Genomic DNA, 26,913 nt, shown 5'->3' on the forward strand with positions numbered 1-26,913 from the left:
GGCGGAACTGCCTGAGTAAAAATTGATATTTAGTTTAGTTTGAAAGCGAACAGTTGCTTAAAACGTAGTGCATTTCGTTTTTTACATGATTATAGCCGTAATCTGTCAATCTATCAATGACTGCACGTTTCATACTATCGCTTTTTTCTTAGAGAGTTTCGCTAGGCTGGCCCAATGTTTGTTGATTCGACCACTGCAGGGATTCACAAAAGTAGGCAAATACTGTATAATTTGAAGTCAGAAAAACAGTTAAATAGGTCTGAGGATTTTCAAAATTAGGTCAAAGCTAGTTAACGCATTTAATACAAGGAAGCATTTTGCAATACTATTATTACTACCGTAAATTATTAGCGCAAAAAGCATACTAATATACATATAGGTCGATATTACGACAGCAGCGGATACGTTGAAAACGCCGTATGCAACCGTATGGTGCATGTTGGCGCGCGGATGACATCTGTATGGCCGAAACACAATCCAAGGATGGAAACCAAGCTCACTCCAGGGTGACCCCTGATCGAACACTGGATTACATCTGTATAGAAGAGGCTTAAGCAACAAAAAAAAAGTTGAAAGTCGTGTCAACACTTCACTCATTCGTTTTGCCAATGTGTATTGTTTTATGCACCCCGCTTTGCTCCCAGAACAGATGGGGTTACTTCTGCCTTTCCCATTCAGTTGAAATATGTCTCTATTACTAGCATATACAAAGGAACTATATGGGCGACACAACGATACGACATTGCAGTCATATATTTCTAACTTCAATCAGAAATCATGTGCCATCGACAAGGTTGCTTGTAATAGTAAGTCCCATCCTTTAAAATTATCTTTTGTTACAAATAGAAGCAAATTGAGGTTGTAACCAAAATTAATACAGTGAACCCTGGTTAAGTGAGACATCAAGGGACCTGCAATGTCGTTTCACTTATAGAGGTATTCCACTTACCCAGTGTCTCAGATATACAGGTATAAATAAATATCTGTCTCATTTACAGAGGGTTAATAGAGGTGAGAATACAGGTTATTTCAGTTATACAGGTGCGATCATTAAATAAAATAACGTGTTAGCTTTCGTTTTGACATTTTTCAAATAAACATCTGTATGATAGTAAAGCGAAACTAAAACTGAAGGTAATTGAAGCTCAAAATTTGTACTTGCGTACTTGGAATTACGTGTGGAATTTGTGGGTAGAATAAGAATGAGTAAACAAACAATGTTATCTATGATGATAAATCGAAAGAACAAATCCCAGATATAGAGGTTTACCTCGTCCCACTAACAGAGGTAATTCAGTGCCAAAGTGTTGGGACCTCAGCATGAGTTCCAGTTATGGAGGTTTCTCACTTATCCAGGTCCCACTTAACCAAGTTTCACTGTAATAGTTTACTGTTAGGTAGGTGGCTAACTTTTATAAAATGCCGGAAACGCTTTTGTGATTCCTCTAGTCCAGTGGTAGGCAAAGTGCGGCTTATGCAAACAATCTTTTTCAAACATGAACATTATCAAGTGTTAACTGAGAAGTTGTCTTATTGATGAAAACGTGGAATCATGCCTACCTAACATTAAAAACAATAACATACAAACCTAACTTACTCATACTTTCCAAGGAGATGCAAGCACATTTAGTTTTATTTAGTGTACTACTTATTTAGTTAAATAGTTAAGTGAAACAAGCAGATTTGACTCCCAATTTTGTTTACATTTTTGTAATGTTTATAATTGGCTCTTTGGCTATTAAGTTTGCCGACCACTGCTCTAGTCCTACAGGAGAACGTGGGCGCCGATTGTTACCTAACATCAGGCCCGTACGTTCGTTTATTCCCCTCTTCCATACAAAATTATCTAAATCATTTTAGAATTTTCAAAAGTGAGAGATTCAAATGCTTCATGAATTAAAATCATAATGGTTTTCAATTTTAGTTTTTTTAATTATCTATTAGGCGTAAACAGCGTGGATTCATTTTTTTTTTCAAACCTTAGTGGACGTGTTGACAAAAACATACGAACAACTACATAACAATTCTTTACAGACTCGAATCTCCGCCACTTGTCTTGAGTTAAAACTAAACCAATGTTTATTGTAATGAGTAAAGATAAAATTCAATTCAGTTTTTTTTCAATGGCATAGGACAGATACTGGATAAAACACGAAAATAATGAATTTTTGATTAATAGTTAGATTTTGATTATTTGTTATAATAATTTTATATGAAATTCTTACCTACGTGGGTAACACTGAAAATGCTTAGAACTGGCCAGCTAGAAACATTGCTGATGAAAACTTTTTTTGAATTTCGATTTTAGAACTCTTTGGTAACCTAATGTAGTATTTTGCATACATTTGTCATATGTTTTTGTGAATTCTAATCAAATCTAAATCTCTTGTTACACGTGAAAATGAACCTAACGCGAGGATATTTTCGGTCAATGATTTATTATGACTTTGTTGTGGGCTTACTCAACAACAAAGCTATCATAGGCTATGCGATTAGCATTCCTTAATGAAGCCCCACCTCGTGCCACTATTTACAAATGGTTTAACGAGCTTAGGCGTGGACGTAGCAATCTCAATGATGATCTTCGTGAGGGACGTCCTTTAACAGCGACTACTGAAGATAACATCAGTGCTGTGGGACGCATGATAGAGGAAGATAAAAGAGTGGCCTATCAGCAGGTACGGGCAAGCCTTGGCATTTTTATGAGTCAAGTTCAAAAAATATTACACAAACATTTAGACGTCAGGAAACTTTGTATCAGACAGATTCCCCATACTTTAACCGACGACCAGAAACACCTTCGCATTGACTGGTGTCGCCAAATATTGGATAAGTTCAACGGCGGTGACTCAAATGCTGTATTTGACATCTCTTTAACTTAAGACATAAGATGTCAAATCTCATTTGCCCAGTAATTTCACTAGCCACGGCGCCCTTCAGACCGAAACACAATAATGCTTACACATTACTGCTTCACGGCAGCAATAGGCTCCGTTGTTACAAACCTTAACCTTACTTTAACACACCATTCCATTGTTTTGGTTTAATATTAACCTCGAGAAATAATGTGTTTGTTTTCTAACATTAGAAACACACTACAAATATGAATTTAAAATTTATAAGTATCTAAGTTGTAACAATAGTTATATTCTCATAATATTTCAGTTTACTAATTCCACAATTTTTAGTAAATTAATGTTGTTTTAGAATAAAAATATCTAATCAATAGATTGAAATAAGGTAGAATACACAAAAACAACCGGAGATTTGCACAAACATACCAAGATTTACGGACGGCATGCGGACGTTTGGCTTAGCTGGCAAGATCGCGGGGACGTAACCCGAAAGGCGTGCGCGTCCAATCCCGTATCGTCTATAAGTTATGATATCTCTCCCGGAAGTGAGAGATATCATTTAAAAATAACAAGCTGTTTAAAATACATAAAATTTAAATAAAAAAAGCATTAATATAAATTGAGGTAGTACAAAGTAATTTTATTATTCATTTGTAGAAACTAATTATAAACTGCTTATGTAATAAAATAATGTTGTTGGTCTAAACAAGTTAGATAGAATTGCAGATTCTGTTTAACTCCAAATTAATTAATTAACTAACGATTAGATATAAAAGTGTATGTTTTTTTTATGAAAATAAGGGACGAGACGAGCCAGAGGTTCAGCTGATGGTAATTGATACGTCTCGCCCATTACAATTCAGTGCCGCTCAGATTCTTGAAAGACCCAAAATTTCTGAGGGGCACTACAACTGCGCTTGTCTCCTTGAGGCATAAGACTGAGCACTGAACCACACACCAATGCTTACACATTACTGCTTCACGGCAGAAATAGGCGCCCTAGCCGGCATCCTGTGCAAAGGAGCCTCCCGCTTTTCAGTATTTGAACATAAATAAAATATATGAACTTTAAATCCCTACCATCCCTACTTCCCTACTAACATTATAAATGTGAATGTAAGTTTGTTTGTTACGCTTTCACGCTAACACCACTGGACCGATTTTGATCAAATTTTATACAGAAATAGACTAGAGCTTAGAAAAGAACATAGGCTTCCTTTAATTGCGAAAAGTTTATATGGGAATTCGTCATTATCGAAGATAAAACCATGAAACTTTGTATTTAGGCACTTGATAAGAAATAACTTAAAAAAAATTGTTCCAGCATTTTTTAAGCAAGGGAAATAGTTATTAGTAGAGGTTATCTACAATGACAAGGGATATGCGATGTATCATAGAAGAGCCGAAAGAGCATTGTGTATGTCTATTATTTGAAAAGTATCCAAAAAGATAAAAAAATTGCCCAAAGTAACTATTCACCGCGGACGAAATCACGGGTAAAAAGCTAGTAATATAGACATAACTCTTGTACTGCCGTTCAGAGTTTTTGGGTTTTTTGATAATTCTGAGCGGCATTGCATTGTAATGGGCAGGGCGTATCAATTACCATCGGCTGAATATCCTGCTCGTCTCGGCCCTTATTTTCATATAAAAAAATGTGTACAAAGAATAACTAGTATGGCGTGCGTGGAGGTTTGATACGGAATGAAATGTGCGTGTGTCTTCGAGAGCCGAAGAACTGGTCCAAATATAAAATATGAATCACAGGCGGTAACAGAATATTCTGTTAAAAATAATCAAAAATTAATTAATGCTAATTCATAAATACTATTCCATACGATTGCTCATGACAGCCTTGGTCGTTCATTTGCTTAATTTAATAATTAAGCATAATTATAGCAGTTATATTCAAATTCAAATATTTTTACTCAAAATCACTTATTCAACGACAAAAACTACCACCCATCCAAAAATGACTGCCTCAGACCTGAGAAGAACGGGCGCAAGTAATTCAGCGGGCTTTTTTTTATATAAAGACTAGCTAACCCAGCAAACGTTGTGACACTCAATATATTGACACGCAAAATTACCAAAATAAAATAATAAGGTGGTGGGAATTATTTTGATTTTTTTGAATTAAAATGCAATACAGTCCATTTTTTAATATATAGCTTTAAAATTATTAATTAATACATAGCTTTGAAATTTTTTTCTGCACAACAGAACGTTCTTGCTGATATGCCAATACCTTTCCGGATTCGGAGGTTGTCTAGTTGTATAATTTTATTAAAAAGGGCGCAAAAAAAGAATGCTGGTATAGTTTCATGCGCCACTTCTTCCCTCTCAGAGCGCCATTTTTTTCCGAAGTGGTGGTAATATCTAGTTTATTAGAAATGACATCAAAAAGAATTCTAAAGGATACAATTTTAAGATAATAAACCCCTTTTATGCCTTTTTACATCCTGTATATAGGCTTTGGTTCAGTATTATCAAAATCGGTTCACGCAGTCGAAAGTTTTGAGGTAACAAACATAAATACATAATAGCTTTAAGGGTTAGCACTTTTATAATAAAGTCCCAGCCACTGTTCAGGCATTATCTATAAATAAATTTAAATGTTTTATAACAAAATAGCTCTGTCGTAACTCCACAGCTGAATATCTAAGTGATCGGGCAGCCTGGGACTAGCTTATGATTATTTTATAGCAATAGCAATGAAAGTACAGTATTGTATATTTTTATTAAAAAGAGCGCAAAAAAAGAATGCTGGGAGAGTTTCTTGCGCCGTTTCTTCTCTCTCAGAGCTCCATTTGTTTCCGAAGCGGTAGTAGTATCTAGTATATTATTATAGCATAAACGATTTTCTTAATGACACCACGGACTGGGATTAAAGCGAACACCCTCAGGCTCTTTCAATTTCAGCAAAATAAAGGCCTTTTGCCTTTTAAAAAAAAACATACGAATTGAGAACCTCCTCCTTTTTTGATTTACCTCATTTCTTGGATAAAATAATTTACAAATGTAATAGATCTCTAAGTTGTCGTAACTCAGAGATTATTACCAAGATTTGTGGGTAATGCGTCATTAGTATGTGAATAAAATATGTGGTTTTAGAAATTGACGTGATAGAAAAATAACTGATACAAACTTTTAATCGAACAAAAAGAAAAACTATATTTTATGACAATAAGGGACGAGACGAGCAGGACGTTCAGCTGGTGGTAATTAATACGACCTGCCCATTACAATGCAGTGCTAGGATTCTTGTAAAACCCAAAAATTCTGAGCGGCACTACAATAATTGCGCTCGTCACCTTGAGACACGAAGTCAAAGTCAAACTCAAAAATATTTTATTGACATAAAATCAAAAGATTGCTCGTCAACGTCAATCACGAAAAATACAGTTAAATACATGTTTACTTAAAAAATAATGCAATCCTTTAAAACAATACAGGGCTGAACCATAAAATCCATAAATTATATATATAAATATTATATAATTTATGATTTATAAATTATATATATATATTCCATGAATTATAGTTGTTTTACAACGATAATTCGACTTTGAATTCTACTATTCGATGAGACGGTAAGTCTTATTTGACCAGTAATTTCACTCAGGGGCGTGCATTCCATATAGGCATTTAGGCAGTGCCTACCTTAATAAGAACCTAAATAAATATATGAACATACAACTGCTATTATTCTATAACCAAATTATTTCTATTGAATACCCATCCAGTAAGTTTTAGCTTACTTAAAACAACAAAATTGACACGTCGAGAGTAACCCCCTTATTCATAATAGTCTGCTAACTTAAAGCATTGCTAATTCGCACTCTGTCTTCTTCTATTGACCTAAGTCAGAATGAGAAAAAACACAGACCATTATGAATAAGGGGGTTAATCACAACGTCAACCTCTTCGCGATAAATGTGCAATACCTAAATATTATACCAAAAACGTATCTTGTAGTACGAGTAGGTAGTACTACAAGTAGGTACTTGTATCTACAGTGGCTACCTTGCTAGAAAAGTAATGCACGCCTCTGATTTCACTTGATACGGCGGAATACCAGTGAGCGAATGGGAAAACACGTAATTTATTACACGTACGTTGATTATACCATTCTATTTTCGGATTTGAAAAAAGAATAGCAACAGCGAACGATCACCCCGCACGCACATGGTAGTACCCAATGGAAATTTCCAATATTGCGTAGCGATACATGTAAAATATTTGTCTGTAAGGAATAAATACATGTATAACGGCAAGTGACTGCAATCGAATGGAAAGTTAGGATATAATCTGAGAGAAACATAACAGTATGCATACATATAGTATTTTTTTATGAAAATAATGGGACGAGACGAGCAGGACGTTCAGGTGATCAAATACCATACGCCCTGCCCAGTACAATGTAGTGCCGCTCCGGATTCTTGAAAAACCCAAAAATTTTGAGCAGCACTACAGTTGCGCTCGTCACCTTGAGACATATGATGTTAGGTCTCATTTACCCAGTAATTTCACTAGCTACGGCGCCCTTTAGACCGAAACACAATAATGTTTACACATTACTGCTTCACGGCAGAAATAGGCGCAGTTGTGGTACCCATAATCTAGCCGGCATCCTATGCAATGGAGCCTACCACTGGTATCTTACTGGTAGTTATAACTCCTCTCAATAAAGGATGAATTTAAAATAAATCGGAGACAATTTCTAAATAACGACTTTTTTTATCATTATCTATTATATACTCTTTATATTAAACTTTTCTGCGGCCCAAAATATAATACATTTTTCATTAATAAATTATATTTAGGTAGCTTTTTGTTTTTAATAATATAAATAAAGTGCTAAATATACATACAGTTAACTATCAAAAAAGTAACAAACTTCTATTTGAATGGCTGAAACACATAGACAAAAATGAAACTGAAAACTTGCTTAAATATCTTAATATTATCTCTGATGTTTGTTTCCAGTTTTTAATGGGGATTACTTCATGGAAAGCAGTTTAGTCCAACTTGAAAGATAGGATAATTTTTATTTCGATTTGGGACCCATAATTATTTTTATTTCCAACTAGCTGACCCAGCAAACCTTGTATTGCCATATAAAGTAATAAGAAAAAAAATCAACAATTAAAATTTTTGGGGTAAAAAATAGATGACGACCGATTCTCAGACAGATATATTAAATCGTACATAAAATGTATCGAACAACAATAATTATTATATTCGATAACTATCTTGCAACCCTATTTCTGTGGATGGAACACAATAATATAAAATTCGCGATACAAAAATAATTATAGGCGAAAATTTGAAGTTGTATGTATTTTTCAATGCTGAATCATAATAAAATAAAAATAATTTGATAGATAGTTAACAACTGCAGTTAATATACCATATAGTTAAGCTAAAATTAAGTTTATTTTTTACCTCCTGAGAAAGTAAGTTAGATGTTTATTTTAGTTATTCATTTTAAACTATTATTTCAATTTGATTTCTGAACGACGGGGACACATCAGAGGAAACCAAAATTGTTGTTCTTATTTAATTTCGAACATTTTCATATTTATTCACCTTTTAAACCTTCTCTGGACTTCCACAAATAATTCAAGACAAAAATTAGCCAAATTGGGCCAGCCGTACTCGAGTTTTAGCGAGACTAACGAACAGCAATTCATTTTTGTATACATAGATATATTTTGTTTTGCATGGAAATATTTTCAATGAGAGAATTTATTGACACACGGTTTGACAGTTCTGCTGTGAAAGAATTTCATTACAATAACAGGGAGCATATTTTACGAGGTAATACTTGATGTTCTGAAATAATATTGACAAATAAATAAAAAAACATTGTTTTATTTATTATGTACTGAACAACGTTATTAGATGTCAGCTAGTTATAAGATTAAAAAAAATCTAAAACACATAAAACACTACACACATACACACACACATAACAATCACCCACACTAACGCCATTTATTACTTTATCATACATTTAATTAAGTGCTGGGGCTGCTGCTTCGACTGCCGAAGACAGCAAGCGTCGCAAATATGTTGGTCTCAGTGAGTCATACATCTTTGTGCCGTTTGGTGTCGAGACACTTCGCCCGTGGGGCCCAAAGGCGCGGAGAATGTTCAAAATACTATCTTCGCGCCTCAATAAGGCTACTGGAAACCCAAGCGCTGGCAGCTATTTCGGTCAACGGATCAGCCTTGCTATCCAACGCGGTAATGATGCCAGTATTCTTCGTATGCTTCCACGTAATAATAGTTTTAATTTTATGTAGTCGTAGTATTGTAAATATAGTTATAAGATTTGTTTTGTTTGAATAATAAATATATTATGTTTCATTATGATATATTTATTATTGTATATCCTTTTCATCATTACAACAATGTGCTTTGGGGGCCCGGGGATTTTTAGCACAGCTATTCATTACCTGTTTGAAGCACTGGTTTAACACAATTTAAGCCATGTCTAAAGATCTATATTATTATTTATTAACATAATTTAACATAATATACGAATAAGATAAACATTAATAAGTGTTACTATTACTACTATATATATATCTAAATACAATTTAAAGGTAATGTGATTTTGCGAGAAAAAAAATATATTTGTACGGTGGTTTGGTTCCGTACAGAGTAAAACACAAGTTAGGCTCAAATGGTATATTGAAACCTTAACTTATGCTATATGGTAAAATGGTAAAATGTTGGTATGGTAATGAGCACGCGAATCGATCGGCGGCTTGTCGCGAACTGGTTACAATATTACTTAGGAAATAACGCGAGGCGACGTAAACGCTGATACGCGAAACGTGATGTACAGTCGACATGCTGTTGACCGTACATGCTGCCACCGCGAGAGAAGAAAGAGTGGTGGTGAAGATGGTACAAAAAAGAAATGGTTATGGTTAGCGAGTGACGTGAGACAAGGTGATAAACAAATTTGCATTATCTAATGGTAACCTTAATGTCTCTAGCCACAGTAATCACTAAAATTATGCCTATGCACTACAGGAGAAGTGGATTGGTCTTTCACTTCATCACTACACTTATCACTATTTTTACTAGCACTAGATTGCCCGTGGTTAACTACACTTACACACTGGTCACTAACACTATACACAAACGCTGCGTTCGTCAGACCCCGCGGCTCAGGGCGCGGCGGGTGCGACGCGGCTGGCCCTGCGCCAGCGGCTGCCGGCGCGGGCGGCGCGCTGGAGTCCTGGCGTCGGCTGCGGCGCGGGCACCACCGCCGCACGGCGTACGCGGCGGCCCCGGCCACCAGCACACCCGCCACCACGTATATCGCGACGTAGTGGTGAACGTCGTGATAAGATATACCACCCTTTAGACCACTCTCTGAATTCATTTGTTTTATTTTTGCGCCTATATCATCTAGCTCCTGATCGTAACCACCCATCACTGATGCTGGCTCCGAAATCAGCGACACGAACGTCTTATTCTGGTTAAAGATGTGGTTGATGGGGTGAATGTCTATAGCTGGTATATCCGTCTGTATGGTTAATGTATTGTTCTGAAGCCTCCGAGCATAAATGGTAATGTCTTGTCCTTTCAGAACACAATCTGGACCCAACCTAATAATGCCGCTATTATTAAGATGATTGGAAAACATTTGCTCTCCACAGATGATACGTACTGGATACGAGTCGCAGCAAAAGAAAAAGTATGTATTGACCTCGCTTAGCTGAGACCACCAATCTAGACATTTGGCAGTTTTGGTTCTGCACTGCTTCGTCTCCTGGTCTTTGGAGCACATGACGTCATCATGACTCATATGAGAAATTGGTTTTTCCAAAGGACAAAGTTGTGTCTCAGTATCTAAATGAAGACAATTATTTAATTCTAAGTGTGATATGGTCATAAATGAGTCTCTTCGTAAGTTGATCGCAATGTAATCCGAAACTGGAACTAGGGTGACCATGGTTTTGCCGTTCCGTCTTGGTACAGGATAAATTTTATATACTTGGTAATGGTCTCTACTCACTAATGGTATTCTAATTTCAAAAATAAAATAGTCATTTAGCATTTTCGCTCTGACCTTGAGTAAATGGTACATTTTGGTTAATTCTGTATGCGTGTTCTCTATTGGTAAACTTAAATCGTTGGACAATCTTCCGGAAATAATATTTAATTCTTCTAGAAGCTGGTCGGGTTTCAAAAGATGTATGTTGAACTTCCCAAAGTACACCTCCGAAACAGTATCTAAAAGAACATCCTGCACATTCTTCAAATTCGACTCCAAGCTGTTAGCTGCCATAGCGCATAATAAAAATTCATTATTGTTTTCCACGTCTTTCAATTGACTCTTGACATCATTGGTAGCGTTCTTTAACTGGTTAAGGTAATGAGTAAATATTTTATATTGTTTGTCAATTGAGCCTTGCATCCTCTTCAATACATTATATTCTGCTTCTATTACGGAAGTCTGGTTTTTCCATAGAGCAGCAAGATGGTTTTGGTTTTCCCTAATTAAATCGATGTCCTGAATATACTGCTTAGCGAATTGGTCATCGAGTACACCGAACAGCGCGTGTGCAACATTACCCACAGCGTTGATAAGGCCGCGCCTGCGCCGCGCGTGCCCGCGTGGGAACTGCTGCGTCGACAGAATGTTATTGTAATGCGATAACTCTGTATAACTGTGCTGTAATTGTATTAAAATAGATTCACAATGGTTTCTGACTGACGATTCCTTGCAAATATATTCCATATGATCAATATATTTGGATAACAATTTACTGCCTTGCCAATATGGTTTTAAATCGTAGTATACAACTAGTTTCCATTCGTCCTGAACTAGTCGCATGGTTGATATTTTATCTAAATATAAACTTTGACTGTCGTTGAAGTTTATAGCGTTGTATGCACACGTGGCTGGTGAAAATAAAAAGGTAAACAACATAAGTGCCATGGTAAATAAATTAACAATTCCTCTTCTAGCTCGTCGCTTTGGTTTTGGTAAATCGTCGTTCGACTGGTGTTTCGGCTGGTTATGGTCAGTGGTTTCATGAATTTGGTTACTGTCTTCGTCGTTGGAGTGGTTAATAGGTAAAAGAGATAGTTTGACTACTGGTCGCTTCATAATGCCATTTTTGGTTTTAACAGAGATTACTCGAACTAGCCCATCTTGCCCCGGATGTAGCTGCACGATTCGACCGAGAGCCCATTTACCCGGTGGCAGGTTAGCATCGTGTATAATTACAATGCCGCCAACATTTAAATTTGGTTGTGAACGTCGCCACTTGGACCTAGCGTTCAACTGTGTGAGGTACTCCGCTCTCCATCTCTTCCACACATCTTGGTAAATCTTCTGCACTAACTGCCATCTGGTTCGTAAGTCGTGTTCTGACTCAACAATGGTCAATGTTGGTCCACTGGACAGAAAATGAGAAGGGGTCAAACAATCTAAGTCTTCGACGTCTTCACTCAGCGGGCACAGAGGTCTGGAGTTAAGGCATCCTTCTAGCTGAGCTAGAAGAGTAGAGAACTCCTCGTAGGTGAGTTTTTGTTCTCCTATTACTCGCTTCAGGTGGTATTTCAAGCTCTTCACTGCAGCCTCCCAGAGACCGCCTGCGCTTGGCCAAGATGGTGCGTTGAAGTGCCATTCTATCGACATTTCAGCTATTTCTGCATAAAACTGGTCATTCAATATGGTTTTCAAGTTAACAATCTCCTCTTGCAAAACTCTATTTGCTTTTATAAAGTTCGTCCCGTTGTCACTGTAAATGTGACCGGGCGATCCTCTCCTGGCCGCAAGTCTTCTGAGGGCTGCCAAAAATGCTGAGGCGGTGAGATCAGAGACCAACTCCAAATGTACAGCCTTGGTCGCCATACACACGAAGACGGCGACATATCCTTTGGTACATCTCACTGATCTACCCTTCGCAGACTTGACGTCAACAAAACCAGTAAAATCAACCCCCAAATGGTAAAAGGGGCGGGTCCTGTTGATTCTTGCAGGTGGTAAGTCTCCCATCAACTGGTCGTGTTTCAGGGGGTCGTGCCTTCTACATAGCACACATCTCCGTAGCCTCTTCTTTACAGCATTGTTTCCTCCCAGGATCCAATATTCTTGACGCAGCCAAGCAAGGGTTAACCGGGGACCCCCATGAAAGGTCATCTTATGCGCGTGGTCAATAATCATGTCAGTAAGCAAATGGTTATGTGGTAAAATACACGGATGTTTCATACTATCTTCTATTTTGGCGTTGGTCAATCGCCCCCCAACCCTCAAGAGCCCCTGGTTATCAATAAATGGTTTCAATTTTAATAATTTACTCTTAGGGTTAGGTTGGTTATGGTTTTTAATATATTGTATATCTTCTAAAAATTCTACTTGTTGTATATGCCTTATAATTAAGTTTTTAGCTTTTCTTATTTCTAATATAGTTAAGTAGTTTGTTTTATTAGTATTAAATGACTTAGGTGTAAAACGTAACACCCACGCAAGCACTCTTGAAGCTCGCGTAAAATCGCTGTATCTGCTAATTATACTATCTATAACCTTGTTTTGATATTTAATTGTGTTTACATTTATATTTAATAATGGTTTTTTAAGCTCTTCGCAGGTTGTATATAATTTATTGGTTAATTTGGACTCTTCAAACGATCTTAGCCAGTGGGGACCTATCCACCACATGGAATGGTTAATCAGCTGTTCTGTGGTAATGCCTCTACTTGCGCAGTCAGCTGGGTTGTCCTTTGTTGACACATAATGCCAGCTACTCGATGGTATAATGTCAATGACCTGCTTCACCCTATTCGCGACGAATGGTTTCCATTTACATGGGTCGCCGTTGAGCCAGCCTAACACAGCTGTCGAATCAGACCAACCGTAGATTTTGATGTTGTAATCTGATAGGCATTTACAGGTGATCTTCATGACCTTGGTAAGTAGAACCGCTGCACATAACTCTAATCTAGGTAACGATACATTTTTCTTTACAGGTACGAGACGAGACTTCGAAGCTACTAATACTACAGAAGACTGGTTGCTGGTAATATTGTTGACTCTGCAGTATACAACACAAGCGTAGGCATTTTGTGATGAATCACAAAACCCATGTAATTCAATGGTGTCGTTCTTAGAAGACTGCAACCACCTTGGTATGGTAATATGGCTAATTTTCGTGATGTCAGCCTCTATGGTTTTCCATTTTGTGTTGATGTCAGCTGGTAATTCGTCGTCCCACAGAAGATTTAAGAGCCATACTTCCTGGAAGAGTAGTTTCAACTTGGTGGTAACTGGTGAAAGCCATCCAAGCGGATCAAATATCTTCGATATATTCGAGAGTAAACTTCTTTTGGTGAGTTTACTGACTGGTTCGGAATTCAATTGAAAAGTGAAATAATCTTCGTCGGGATGCCACTTAAGTCCTAATGCCTTGGTTGATTCCTGGTATTTAAAAACATATGCTTGGTCTTCGCATGGTAACTGGTTATCTGGTAGTACATCTGGTTGATTTGACGACCACTTCCTTAGATTGAATCCACCTAACTTAAGGAGATTTATGAGGTCGGAAATCAGCCTCTTTGCAGACTGGAGGTCATGATGTCCATGGAGGAGGTCATCCATGTAGAGCCTGGTAGCCAGAACTTCTGCTGCTTCTGGGTAACGGTGACCTTCATCCTTAGCCAGACGTTTCAATGTCATCATGGCTAGGAATGGTGCGGCCTTGGTGCCGTATGTGACAGTGGTAAGTTGGTATTCTTCTAATGGTTGCTTTTCAGAGTCCCTCCACACGATCTTCTGGAGCGGCTGGTCATCATCATGGACATCTATAAATCTGAACATCTTCTCTATATCGGCTGTGAAGGCTATTTGGTACTGCCTCCACTTTAATATGAGAGTAAACAAATCCTCTTGTAAATTTGGTCCAGAGTACATAAGGTCATTCAACGAAAGTCCAGTCGAAGTTTTCGCTGAGGCATTAAAAACAACTCGCGTGGCAGTCGTCGTGGAATCCGTTCTGATTACACAATGGTGAGGTAAATAGCACTGAAGTATCGGATTACTATTACATTTCTTCATATGGTTTAAATTAATATATTCATGGATAAATTGTTTGTAGTTCTGTTCGATAATTTTATTTTTACAAAATCTGCGTTCTAATTGCCGAAATTGGGCTACGGCTTTGGTTTTAGACTCACCCAATTTTTCGGTAATCTCTGGTTTTAATGGTAACCGTACAACATAACGTCCGTCTGGTTTGCGCGTAGTATGCTGTTGATAATGATGAAGGCAATGGTTATCTTCATCCGTAATATTTACAGAGTTGTCTGAGATATCTTCAATCTCCCAGAACCGCTGTATATCCTGCAAGTCGACCATGACGACGTTGCAATATGTTTGGTTTGGTTTTATGGTACCACTAAGAATCCAACCGAGCTTGGTATTTTGCGCGATTGGTAGTGATGTGCCATTACGAATTAAACCTGGTAAAATAATTAATTCGTAAACTTCAACGCTTAAAATTAAATCTATTGGTCTACTTTTATAAAACTCTGGATCTGCGAGTGGTAACTTTTGTAAATACGGCCAAGCTGGTTTTTCTAATGTTTCGTGTGGTAAATTCCCGACGACATGCTTCATCACATAGGCTTCCGTTTTAAATGTGAAATTATTATGAAGAGATGACACTGAAAGCTGTGCGACTCCCTTACTATTGTTGGCTTTTGCGCCTACTCCGACCACCACACAGTGGCGCTTAATCCTGGGTAGGCCTAAAAGTTGAGCGGCATTCTCTGTAATGAGAGATGACTCCGCGCACGGGTCTATGAGGGCTCGCATGGTATGGTGACAGCCATCCATAGACATAATATTAACTTTAGCTGTTGCTAATAATTTGGGCATGGTTTCTTGTGGGGCATTGGTAACGCATATATTGGATCTTCTAGGAGAATTTTCGATCTCGGTATTTCTAGAAGTAGATGGTGCAAAAGTGACAAGAGCATTATGCAGAAGAGTATTATGCTGCTGGTTACAAAAACGGCAAGTTTTTTCCGAAGAACATTCCTTGTCATAATGGTTAATTAAACAGTTTTTACATAATTTGTTGGATTCAATGACCTTAAGTCGATTCAGCGGTGCGGATTCTAGAAATTGTTTGCATTTAAACAATTCATGGCAACACGTTTTACAGAGTATGCATTTCCGTTGTGGCGCAATATGTACTGGTTTCGTATTGACGTGGTTTATTACAGCTGGTCTTGGTTTAAAATTTCTGTTCATAAAATTATGTAAATGGTTATTGGTATGCTTTTCAGCCCATGGTTTTTGGTATTGGTTTTGGTGTACCTGGGATGAATTTGATTTGTTGAAGTCCTGTTTACGACGAGAGCTTTCTAACGAAGTAAATTTAATTTCTAAAAATTTCAAAAAATCTAACAAAGTAGGCAATTCTTTTGGATTCTTAAGCGACACAATGTAATCATTATGGGTTTCAGTATCTAACTTTTGGCACAAAATATAGACGATCAATGGGTCCCAGTTGGAAATGTCGATGCCCATTGCTTTTATAGAGTTAAGACACTCGTTGGTGGTGTCATGTAACTTTTTGATGACCGCTGCAGATTGATGTTGAATCGTAGGCATGGTTAGTAACAATTGTATGTGAGAATTAAATATTAACCTAGTATTATGGTAACGTTGGTTTAATATGTCCCAGCATACTTCGTAGTTTTCAGAATTGATGCGTAAATGGTGAACTAATTTTTCAGCCTCGCCACGGAGCTTACTTTTCAAGAATTGCATTTTCTGCGCATTTGGTAAAGATTTATTATGGTGAATTGTTTCGGAGAATAAATCTTTAAAACATATCCAATCTTGGTAGTTTCCGCTGAAGGTGGGAATGTCCATTTGTGGGGTTGAACGTTCCCTGTAAGATGACGACCACATCTGTCTGTTCACTGCCTTCTTCATGGTGTTGTATTTCTTCTCCATCTCAGCGAATGCTGTCTCATACTCTTCGTTGTCGAGCAGCCCTTCGCTGTCGATGTCCCAGTGAAGAGAATCGATGACCGACCATCTTGATTGGATAGTTCGTAAAATATCTTCGAACTCCCAGCGGTCGGAGCAGCTTTCAAGGTCGACAGCCTCTATGGTACGGGATAGCGCCTTGAAGTTGCTCTTCTGCTTTCGCAGCATTTCTTCGACCCTACTGGAGTTGCCCTGGTTCGATAGCTTTGGTGCAGGGAAGCTAAAAGAGGGACCCTCCTGAGCGGGAGAGAAAATATCGCGCCTATCTGAGCCCTGCGATAATGGTGTAGCAGGTCTCAGTAATGGTTTGCTGGGATCGCTGGTTACGTAATTAGAAATCATATTCCTAACTTCCTGGTAAAAATCTTTCGTCCGCTGGTAATGGTTTTCCGCGAAGTAGCGATGGTTAGGGTCTTCAAACTCAGCACAAAGCCTAGTATGGTTGGTCTGGAATTCACTCCAGTACGAGTCTAAAGCGTTGAGACGTTTTTCAATATAGGCGGGTGTCTTTCGTTCTGGCCCGTCCTTCTTGAAATTAACACACTGCGTGTTAATCGCGGACATAATCTGGTTTTGGGTGGTTAATAGAGCCTCCATGGTTACGGGTCAAAAGAGAGTGGTAAAGAGTGGTGAGTGATAAAAAGGAAAGATCTTACTTGAAGACTGGTACGTGGTGACCTGGTGTGTCCTCAGCAGTCTCCCCGTTGGTAGTCGCTGGTAGTATCGCCGATCTGGTGAACTGGTTACACTCCACACACAAGCACTTTGGTCAACACTAATTTGGTTCACTACACACGCGACGACTTTTGGTTAAAATGGTTAACTAATGGTACTGGTTAATAGAACGATGGATCACAATGTTTTTGTGTCCTCGAAATGGTTAAAAAAATTCTGGTCACTGGTTAACAAAAGGCCGAAGGACCACAATGTCCTTGGAATGGTTAAAAAAAATTCTGGTCACTGGTTAACAAAAGGCCGAAGGACCACAATGTCCTTGGAATGGTTAAAAAAAATTCTGGTCACTGGTTAACAAAAGGCCGAAGGACCACAATGTCCTTGGAATGGTTAAAAAAAATTCTGGTCACTGGTTAACAAAAGGCCGAAGGACCACAATGTCCTTGGAATGGTTAAAAAAAAAAAATTTGTCACTGGTTAACAAAAGGCCGAAGGACCACAATGTACGGTGGTTTGGTTCCGTACAGAGTAAAACACAAGTTAGGCTCAAATGGTATATTGAAACCTTAACTTATGCTATATGGTAAAATGGTAAAATGTTGGTATGGTAATGAGCACGCGAATCGATCGGCGGCTTGTCGCGAACTGGTTACAATATTACTTAGGAAATAACGCGAGGCGACGTAAACGCTGATACGCGAAACGTGATGTACAGTCGACATGCTGTTGACCGTACAATATTTTAAATTTGAATTTTAATATTAAAAAAAGATAAGTTTGTGATCTTATCCCTATAATCCCCAGGGAATCTCTGGATCTACTGAACCCATTGTGAAAATTCTGTTATATTCCTATGTTGCAAAAGTACTCACAAAAAATATACATAAAGTTTAGTAATGTATAAAACTTCAATATTATTCACTTAAATGCTGTAAATATGGTACCGCTGTCCTACACGTGATCATTAATGTTTTAAAAAATGAGTCTGCGCGTAGTAAATCAAAACAAATAAATCAAAATCAATTTACTCATTTAGGTTTAAAAATGGTACTCATGAATGTCAAAAGTTATACTTTTTACCTTAAACCACCACTTAGGCAAAATGCTTTAATGTGAAGAAGCAAGAAACTCATTGTCAATCTTTTAAATCGACATTTACAGCTTTACCGTATTACAAATTATTTAAGGCGACACTAAACGGCAGCGACCTTGAGCGATATAAGTTCACGGCTGCCGGCCCGCCATCTATGTAACAAAGCCAATATTTTCATAATTCTTGCGTGGAAAACAGTTTATATGCTTACAATTCTCGTTATTTACTACTTGTCTGAATAAATGAAACTAAACAAAAAAGTACAAGCTATAAGAATAACTTTTCTGAGAGAAGTACCAAAAAAATGCGTCACGCCATGCCAAAAAACTTGTTTAACTTCAAAGAAAAGTGGTAGTTCAGGCTCGGCAGTGTTAACTATAACCAACAGCAAGCAATAACAACCTACAAATAAGACTTAAGGATATGTGTAACAGGATAAAATAGTGTTCATAGCTCGAAATGCTATACTTTCACCACAAAACTTGTCTAAAAACACCATGTTTGCGTGTTTTCTGCTAACTCTTCTCCTTAAGTAACAAATCTATGCAAACTTAATTAATACGTCTAGAGTCTCTTGCTGTTAGCGAAACGATAAAAACAGGCCAGGAATATTAGTTTAGTGTGCGTGACAAGCTACGTCTTTCACTCGCGATTTGTATGATGACACTTTGTGTTAGTGTGCGTGAATTGCTCTAAATAGAGGTTAGTTCCAACTCAATTTGTTCAGACCGACTCCGCTTCCAATGTAGGACCGGCCTAAGAAGCAGGCCGTATCTGTCCCATCGTGCTCAGAAAGTGTGCCCCCGAATTGACTCCGCGGTTAACCTTTTTCCGGTACACCCACTCAAAAGGTGTATTCCCGAACAAATTTAAGTCAGTCCTTGTACATCGAACCTGATCCCACATTCTAGTGAATGTCGGGCGCAGGACCGGAGAGACATATATTATTAGTAGACCCCAGTATCAGCCCGATTGAACGCGTGCAACGCAGATCTACTTGAACTGTCGAGGATCCAGTACCGTACCGCTACATCAAACTGTCGTATCGAGGAGCTTGTAAATTAAACCACCGATTCGATCTTTAGTTTATTAATGTTTATTGTGAATTATTAAGTAGAGTAAGTGTAAGTACAGAAGTAAGTGTAACTACAAGACTTATCAGTTATAATTTATATAATACAAGTTAATGCCTATAGACTCGCGGGTAAAAGTTAGCGTCTGTATCAGCGACTCGCGTCCGTTGTTATCAAGTCTATATCTATCTCCCTCTCTCTAATGTGATCAGTTAGCACTCCAAGCAATCCTGGGTTGCCAACTTAAAGTGGATGCAATCCCCACAAATCTATCATGAGCATTGTCCCCATCTCTATTCTACCAAGTGAAGAGGGGAGAAGAAGGAGTTCCCAGCAACGGGGGAAAATACTCATACTAGGGACGTATTAATAAAAAGAGAACTTGTAGGTAGAGTCAAGAGTCAAGTCAAAACTTATTGAACCCCAAACCCAGTACATCACCCGTTGTTTCGGTCGGACCTAGGTCTTGAAGACCGGAAGGTCTTTAAGGCAATGGGAAGGAGGTGGGTTATGCCCAATTCCACCTTCGCACGACACAAACTTGGATGCTAACTAAGCCACCGTGGATGCGTGGCATTCCTCGCAGTGTATTTTTCAAGGCAATGTCCACTACAGTGTTTCCAGGATGAAACGTCAAGGATATGATTCCTGTGATGTTTCATGAGAGTGTGGGAGGCGGTGGTCACTTACCAGGTAGGCTCGGTTGTCGACTTCTTCCAAAAAAATGTTTTTCTAAAATCGAAAGAATTGCTATAAAACGTTTACGTGCTATGGTCCTTACTTAGTATAGGTAAATGACTTTCTATAAAATAAACAATTCTTTGAAATGGGGAAGTATACCTGCTTCCAAAATACTTATACTCCTTTTATAAAAAAAAATACTATCAGCAGACACACACATTATCAGCTTATTAATAAGTGAGGTAACGAATATAAAATTAAAATAAGTTTGCAAAGAACATTAATTAATACACTCTACTAATCCGTTTACTAAGATTTATTTGGATGTATGTAAAAACATGTATTTTACGTAATTGAATAAATTTCAAGGGTACATGTTATAATACTACTCAATTGAACACAATGATTATAATCCGGGTTTTTAAAGGCGTAGAAAAAATTATTACGTTGAAGACTGTATAACTTGCTTTTCTTTTTATAAATTCTTTAGTTTTTTTTCTGTTTATATTATTGGTTATTTTGTTAAGTCAAGAATTTTGTTTATTTTTTGTTTGATTCTTAATGTACTTGGATTATAATGGGGCTGACATATGTTCATAGATTTTATATCTAAGTCCTTAAATAAAAAAGGGAATAAAAAAACTTAAAACGACATTTTTTGGATACATATTAATACACTTGCCTGTGCTCATCACATTTATTAAACAAAAAAATTTTAATACTTCTTGACTTCAGTACAACACCCAAAAAGAATCGATATTATTTCGCCAATCCTAGAGTTCACATTATTTGAAGTTTGCCGTGATAACATTTTCAATAATTGTTCTCTTTTTTTAATTTATTTAGTGGCACGGCATGCAAGTCCATGGGCCATTCAATTAAAAAAACTATAGCAGTTAAGCTAATTTGAAACTGCTAAGATAACTTAGCTTATTATTCCAGCAATTATTAACTTATAAAAGTTATATTTATTCGTTTTAAGTCGTACAAACATTTTCACTGTTGTTAATTTAAGTTATATCTTATGTAGTGACGAATTATTAAGAATTATTAGCATCAATTGTAATTTTTTGGTTTTTAGATGCTAAATTGACCTAGTTTGTTTATCAGAAATATGTAATACGATAAATAAATTAAAAAAAATTGTTCTCTTCATAAGAACCTTCCCCGTAGAACCTTTAAAAAAAGAATTTACCGAATTCATCTGTTCAGGTAGGAAGTCTGTAGTTCTCAAGGTAGGGATATACATGGACATAAGATGAGTTTCTTCTATCAATATTTAAAACAATAGAAGTAAAATACAAAAGAAGAATGCGGAGAATGTTCAAAATACTGTCTTCGCGCCTCAATAAGGCTTCTGGAAACCCTGCTAGCTGGTACCTATCTCGGTCAACAGATCAGCCTAGATCCCAACGCGGAAATGCTCCCAGTATTCTTGGTACGCTTCCACGTAATGATAGTTTTAATTTTGTGTAGTCATAGTATTGTAAATATAGTTATAAGATTTGTTTTGTTTGAATAAATGTGTTTGAATTAAATAGAACTAATATTTGATTCAATTAAATTTTTTATTCAAAATAGGATTTTAAATAACTATTTGAACGTTAATATCAACCGCTCTAAAGGGCGTTATAAATTAAGTAATGCTAGGTAAGTACATACATATTTAAATTCAAAAAATAAAAAATGGGTGCTCCATTCGAAAAAGTATGCCTCAGACCTGAGGAGAACCTGCGCAAGAAACTCAGCGGGGTACTTTTTTTTTCTAAAAAAATATGGTTACAATGTAATATCGTACAATTAAACTATTTATTTAATAGCCTGAGGACGGTCGCTCCATTCCCAAACTGTGGTATCTTTAAGAAAGTCATTTATGTAATAGAAACCTATATCACACAAACGTTTCTTAACAATTCTTTTGAATTTCATAATACTTATTTATTTTGAACATATTCTGGGATCTTATTGTAAAAGCAAATTATACTTCACCCCACAAAAGCTCGCACTAACTCGACTTAGCCGAGTAGTAGGCATTATAAGCTTCTGTCTGTTCCTGGTTACTTTATGGTTTCTAGAAAATCACAAATAAGCAAACAAAATCTAAACATAGTTTGAGTTAGAACATTATTACTATAAACCAATAGAATCAAGATTAGATTAAATGAAATATTCTTAACCAACTTTCAGTTGGTTGTAGATTATAAATCAAAAGTTTAGCCGGCTAAATAAAGGTTGTGTGTACTTTTAGCTGTAACAATTATTGTCTCTACTTAGTGGTCTTTCTTTTTCTTTCCTCGATTTTCATTTCTAAAGCAGCCAGTGCACAGAAATTTTGAATAAACTTTCATAATTTTTAAAATAGCTTATTTTCTGCGATTTTTTCATTGATTTTGACGAATAATAATTAAATATCTCTAGGTTTCGGGCTCATATATACTTAGATATATATAGATAGTACCTTGCGTGAATCTGTTGCCCTTTGAAGATGAGTTGATCGCTATGCGACAATATAGAATACATGCCTCGTGAAAATATTCAGAAGCGATAAGTTCACAGGAAAACCAGATCACAACGAAAGAAATAACAAATAATTGAGCCATAACTTGATAAAGTTTATTTAGAAAGATTGCACGACGCTCCAAGCGACCAAGAGAGATTCGAAATTCAAATTAAGTTTTCGTCGGCCATTTTGTCTAAGTGGCCATATCCGAAAACTTTAGATGTGAGGATTTAGATATGAATTTTAGTAATTTCATCACTCTCGCTGGCCATGCTCGCGCCAAGCGTGGCAAAGGGCAGTGTTGGTGCTTAAAGTATCGTTTGTTGTAGGGGTAAATCTATTTTTTTATGAAAATAAAGGACGAGAAGAGCAGGACGTTCAGCTGATGGTAATTGATACGCCTTGCCCATTACAATCCAGTGCTACTCGGGAATCTTGAAAAACCCAAAAATTCTGAGCGGCACTACAATTGCGCTCGTCAACTTGAGACATAAGACGTTAAGTCTCATTTGCCCATTAATTTGACTAGCTACGGCGCCCTCCAGACCGAAACACGGAAAGACTTCACGGTAGAAATAGGCGCCGTTGTAGTACCAATAATCTAGCCGGCATCCTGTGCAAAGTAGCCTTCCACTGGTGTATCTAATTGGCAACAATTATTACGAAACAATAACGAGGGTACGCACCGTCTAGCTGATCGGTGTTCTGCGGCGGGTCCTGGTTGGAAGCGGGGTGCAGCACAGCGGCGGAGGTGACGGCGATCAGAAGCGCCGCCACAATATGGACACACAGTGTCGCCATGTCTGGTCGCCGACAGCGCGGATATGCGCGCGCGACGAACGACTCGCCCTATTTAAGGCAGGCTAACGCAGTCAGAACTCGCGGGTGACGCCGGCAATCCCGCAGACACAAGCACCTTGCAGTTGGCACAAATAACTGCTGACATCGCGGCACTGCCGGGAATTGCTAAAGCAACCACTCCCCCCGTCCATAAATAACTTGTTTAAGTCTACCACATTTATTTGCAATTCGATAAAAAAACAACAATAATTTTGTTTCAATTATTCGTATTTTGCGCACAAAACAACAACAGACCTTCACTTCATGTTCGACGCAATACCAACTCTATCATAATGAACATTATTGTTTTGTATTGCAAAAATAGAACCGATTCAACCACTTAAACTAAACCTTTTTCATGTTATCACATGTTATGACATTAACATAGATTTAAATTAAAATTAATACTGTTCATCTTTCAACCTTCCAGCGATCTTGATGCCAGCTTTCTGAGTAACGGATGCCAATTACAATGTTCATATTTCCTAAGTTGACGAACCTAATGTTAATAAGTGATCACTGTGGCAACAGAAGAGCACCCCCCGCCCCCAATATGTCATATGAAAAATTTTAAATCACTTAATGAAAGTCAAAAACTACCGCCCACTGAAACTCAGCGGACTTCTACGTTTTTTTTTAAATATTGTTACCATGTATAATTTAAATAGCCTAGTGAGGGCGGTTGCTCCATTCCTAATCTGGTATTATTAAGAAAGTCGTTAATGATATAGTAACCTTTACCATATAAGGATTTCATTCCAGGAAAAAATCTTTTAAAATATATTCGTTGTTCGCGACTGAATATTCTTTTACAGAATTTTTGTTTTTTACGGATGATAATCTTTTAACAATTGAGCAATATTTTAACAAACAAAATGACCGTATTTTTGCTCAAAGCTCTAAGGAAGCTTCCCAATTAGTCGACACAGTGCAACGTGGGCACTATCCGACTTCAGTGATGGTTTGGTGGGGTATTAGCTATGAAGGAGTGACTGAGCCATACTTTTGTGAAAAAGGTATCAACACATCGGCACCAGTGTAATAAGATACCATTCCTGAGAAGGTAGTGAAGCCCCTTAACGACACCATGTTCAATAACCAAGAAAGGTCCTTCCAGCAAGGTTCGGCGCTAGGTCATAAAGCTCGGTCTACGAAGTCTTGGTTTGAAACGAACATTTCGGACTTCATCAGAGGTGAAGACGGGCCGTCGTCAAGTCCCGATCTTAATCCGCTGGATATTGTTTTATGGTCAGTTTTAGAGAGTACGGCTTGCTCTAAACTGCATGATAATTTGGAGTCCCTAAAACAATCCGTACGATTGGCAGTGAAGAATTTTCCCATGGAAAGAGTGCGTGCTTCTATTGATAACTGGCCTCAACGTTTAAAGACCAAGCAGCCAATGGAGTCTACTTCGAATAAGCTTCTTAAAATTTAAATTGTTTTATATATATGCATTAAACTAACACACTTTAAAAGTAATAAATGTTATTTGCAATTGAAAACTTTTTTCCTTTGTTTCAGTATTTATGGCAAGACTAGGTACAGTACAATAAGCGATCGGATATCCTAAGATATCCGAGGTAAGTTAATGAATATGATTATCTTATAGTAATAGCAATGTCACAGTAAAATCTTCTGCACTTATTAACGGAGAGCCGTTTTATTATTTCGGTTATACTGCGAAAACTACTGAACCGATCGGAATAATAATTATAAGATGCATCGTGTTTCGGATAATGTAGTAGCATATCATTTATGATGATTACTATGTAATACGGAACCTATATTACTTTGACATAAAGAACTTTAGACTCAGTGTCGTGGCGTGCCTTGGCGGGGCCTCGCATAAAAATTTGCTTAGGAGCACTTATGAAGGGTAAAGAAAAATAAATATTTATTCATCGCATTATTTGTCAGTTTGTCCAAAATTTTTAACAAACAATTTAATTGAAATATACGCTCTCCTTGCTTTTTTTTCGGCAAGCAACAAAAGTTTTTATTAATGTTTGCTTAGGCACGTCGGGGGCCCCCGTGGCTCGAGGGCCCCGTATAATTGATACGGCGGTAGCTACGCCCCTGCTTAGATTACTACAACTAACGTAAAGGATATAGAAATTGTTAGGTGGTTATCATGTCGTCAATTTAAATCGATACGTGGTACCTTAACTTATATATCTTAGAGAGTTATACACTTTATACCCCCATGATGATGGACCACCCCCAAGACCGTGATGTTTGGGTTTTGGATTTGGTTGCCCAACTAAAACCTATCGAATGTGTCAGTAAATGTGGGACAAGTAAAAGCATGGATTTAGCTTAGTAAAAATACGCACACAATCTACCTATTACTTACAAAATTAAGAATATAACGAAGACTTTAATTCTCGAGTAAATCAACATTTTAACACCAAACATATAGGGTCATATACCTTTTGTCTATTATTAATAGGAAAACTATATAGAACACAAAGTTAAGCGTCATTACCCCTTGGTTATTAGACTCAAACTTGTTTTGGGAATGTAGCATGTAAGATACATTTGCATTTCATGAATATTATCCATATTAGCAATCCTAATATAATATTATATTATATAAAACCAGTGTCCTGATGTTTGTTTCCAGTGAACTCTTAAACTAATGAACGTATTTTAATGAGAATTACTTCATGGAGTGCAGTTTAGTCCAACTTCACAGATAGCATAGTCGATTTGGGAACCATAATTATTTTTATTCCAATATTTGTTTTATATGGACATATTTTCTATGAGAGAATTTATTGACGCACGGTTTGACGGTTCTGCTGTCAAACAATTTCATTATAAGAACAGGGAGCACATGATACGAAATAATTCTTGAAATATTATTGACTAATTCATAATAAAAACAGTATTTTATTTAATATTATGTACAGAACAACGTCTGACGCATAAGCTAGTCCTATTTGTATATGAAATTAGCCTTATACAATTTAAAAAATATAGTTATTAATATCTTAAATATCAAATTAAATCCAACTATTATTATTAGAGGTAATCGAAATGAATAATAGTTATATATTATTTTAAGAAACGTAAATCATAGAATATGATATACTCGTAATCTGTCGAATCCGCCCCAGAACATATAGCATGAGACTACTGCCCGTAGATGCGGTAGCAAT

At 37.1% G+C, this 26,913-nt stretch overlaps 1 protein-coding gene across 2 annotated transcripts in view; it reads right to left on the reverse strand.

The window, feature by feature from the left end:
- Positions 1-23,751, reverse strand: part of LOC126975743 (O-acyltransferase like protein-like) — a 60,715-nt gene extending 36,964 nt beyond the window's left edge. Inside the window, exon 1 of one of the 2 annotated variants that reach the window (XM_050823755.1) lies at positions 23,599-23,751. In XM_050823755.1, the coding sequence (XP_050679712.1) occupies positions 23,599-23,713 (115 nt within the window). In that variant the 5' untranslated portion in view covers positions 23,714-23,751. The remainder of the gene's footprint in view (positions 1-23,598) is intronic. The other variant, XM_050823756.1, reaches the window with a different exon arrangement.
- Between the last annotated feature and the right edge of the window lie 3,162 nt (positions 23,752-26,913).

Source organism: Leptidea sinapis, chromosome 37, assembly GCF_905404315.1.
Source record: "Leptidea sinapis chromosome 37, ilLepSina1.1, whole genome shotgun sequence".
NCBI lineage: Eukaryota > Metazoa > Arthropoda > Insecta > Lepidoptera > Pieridae > Leptidea > Leptidea sinapis.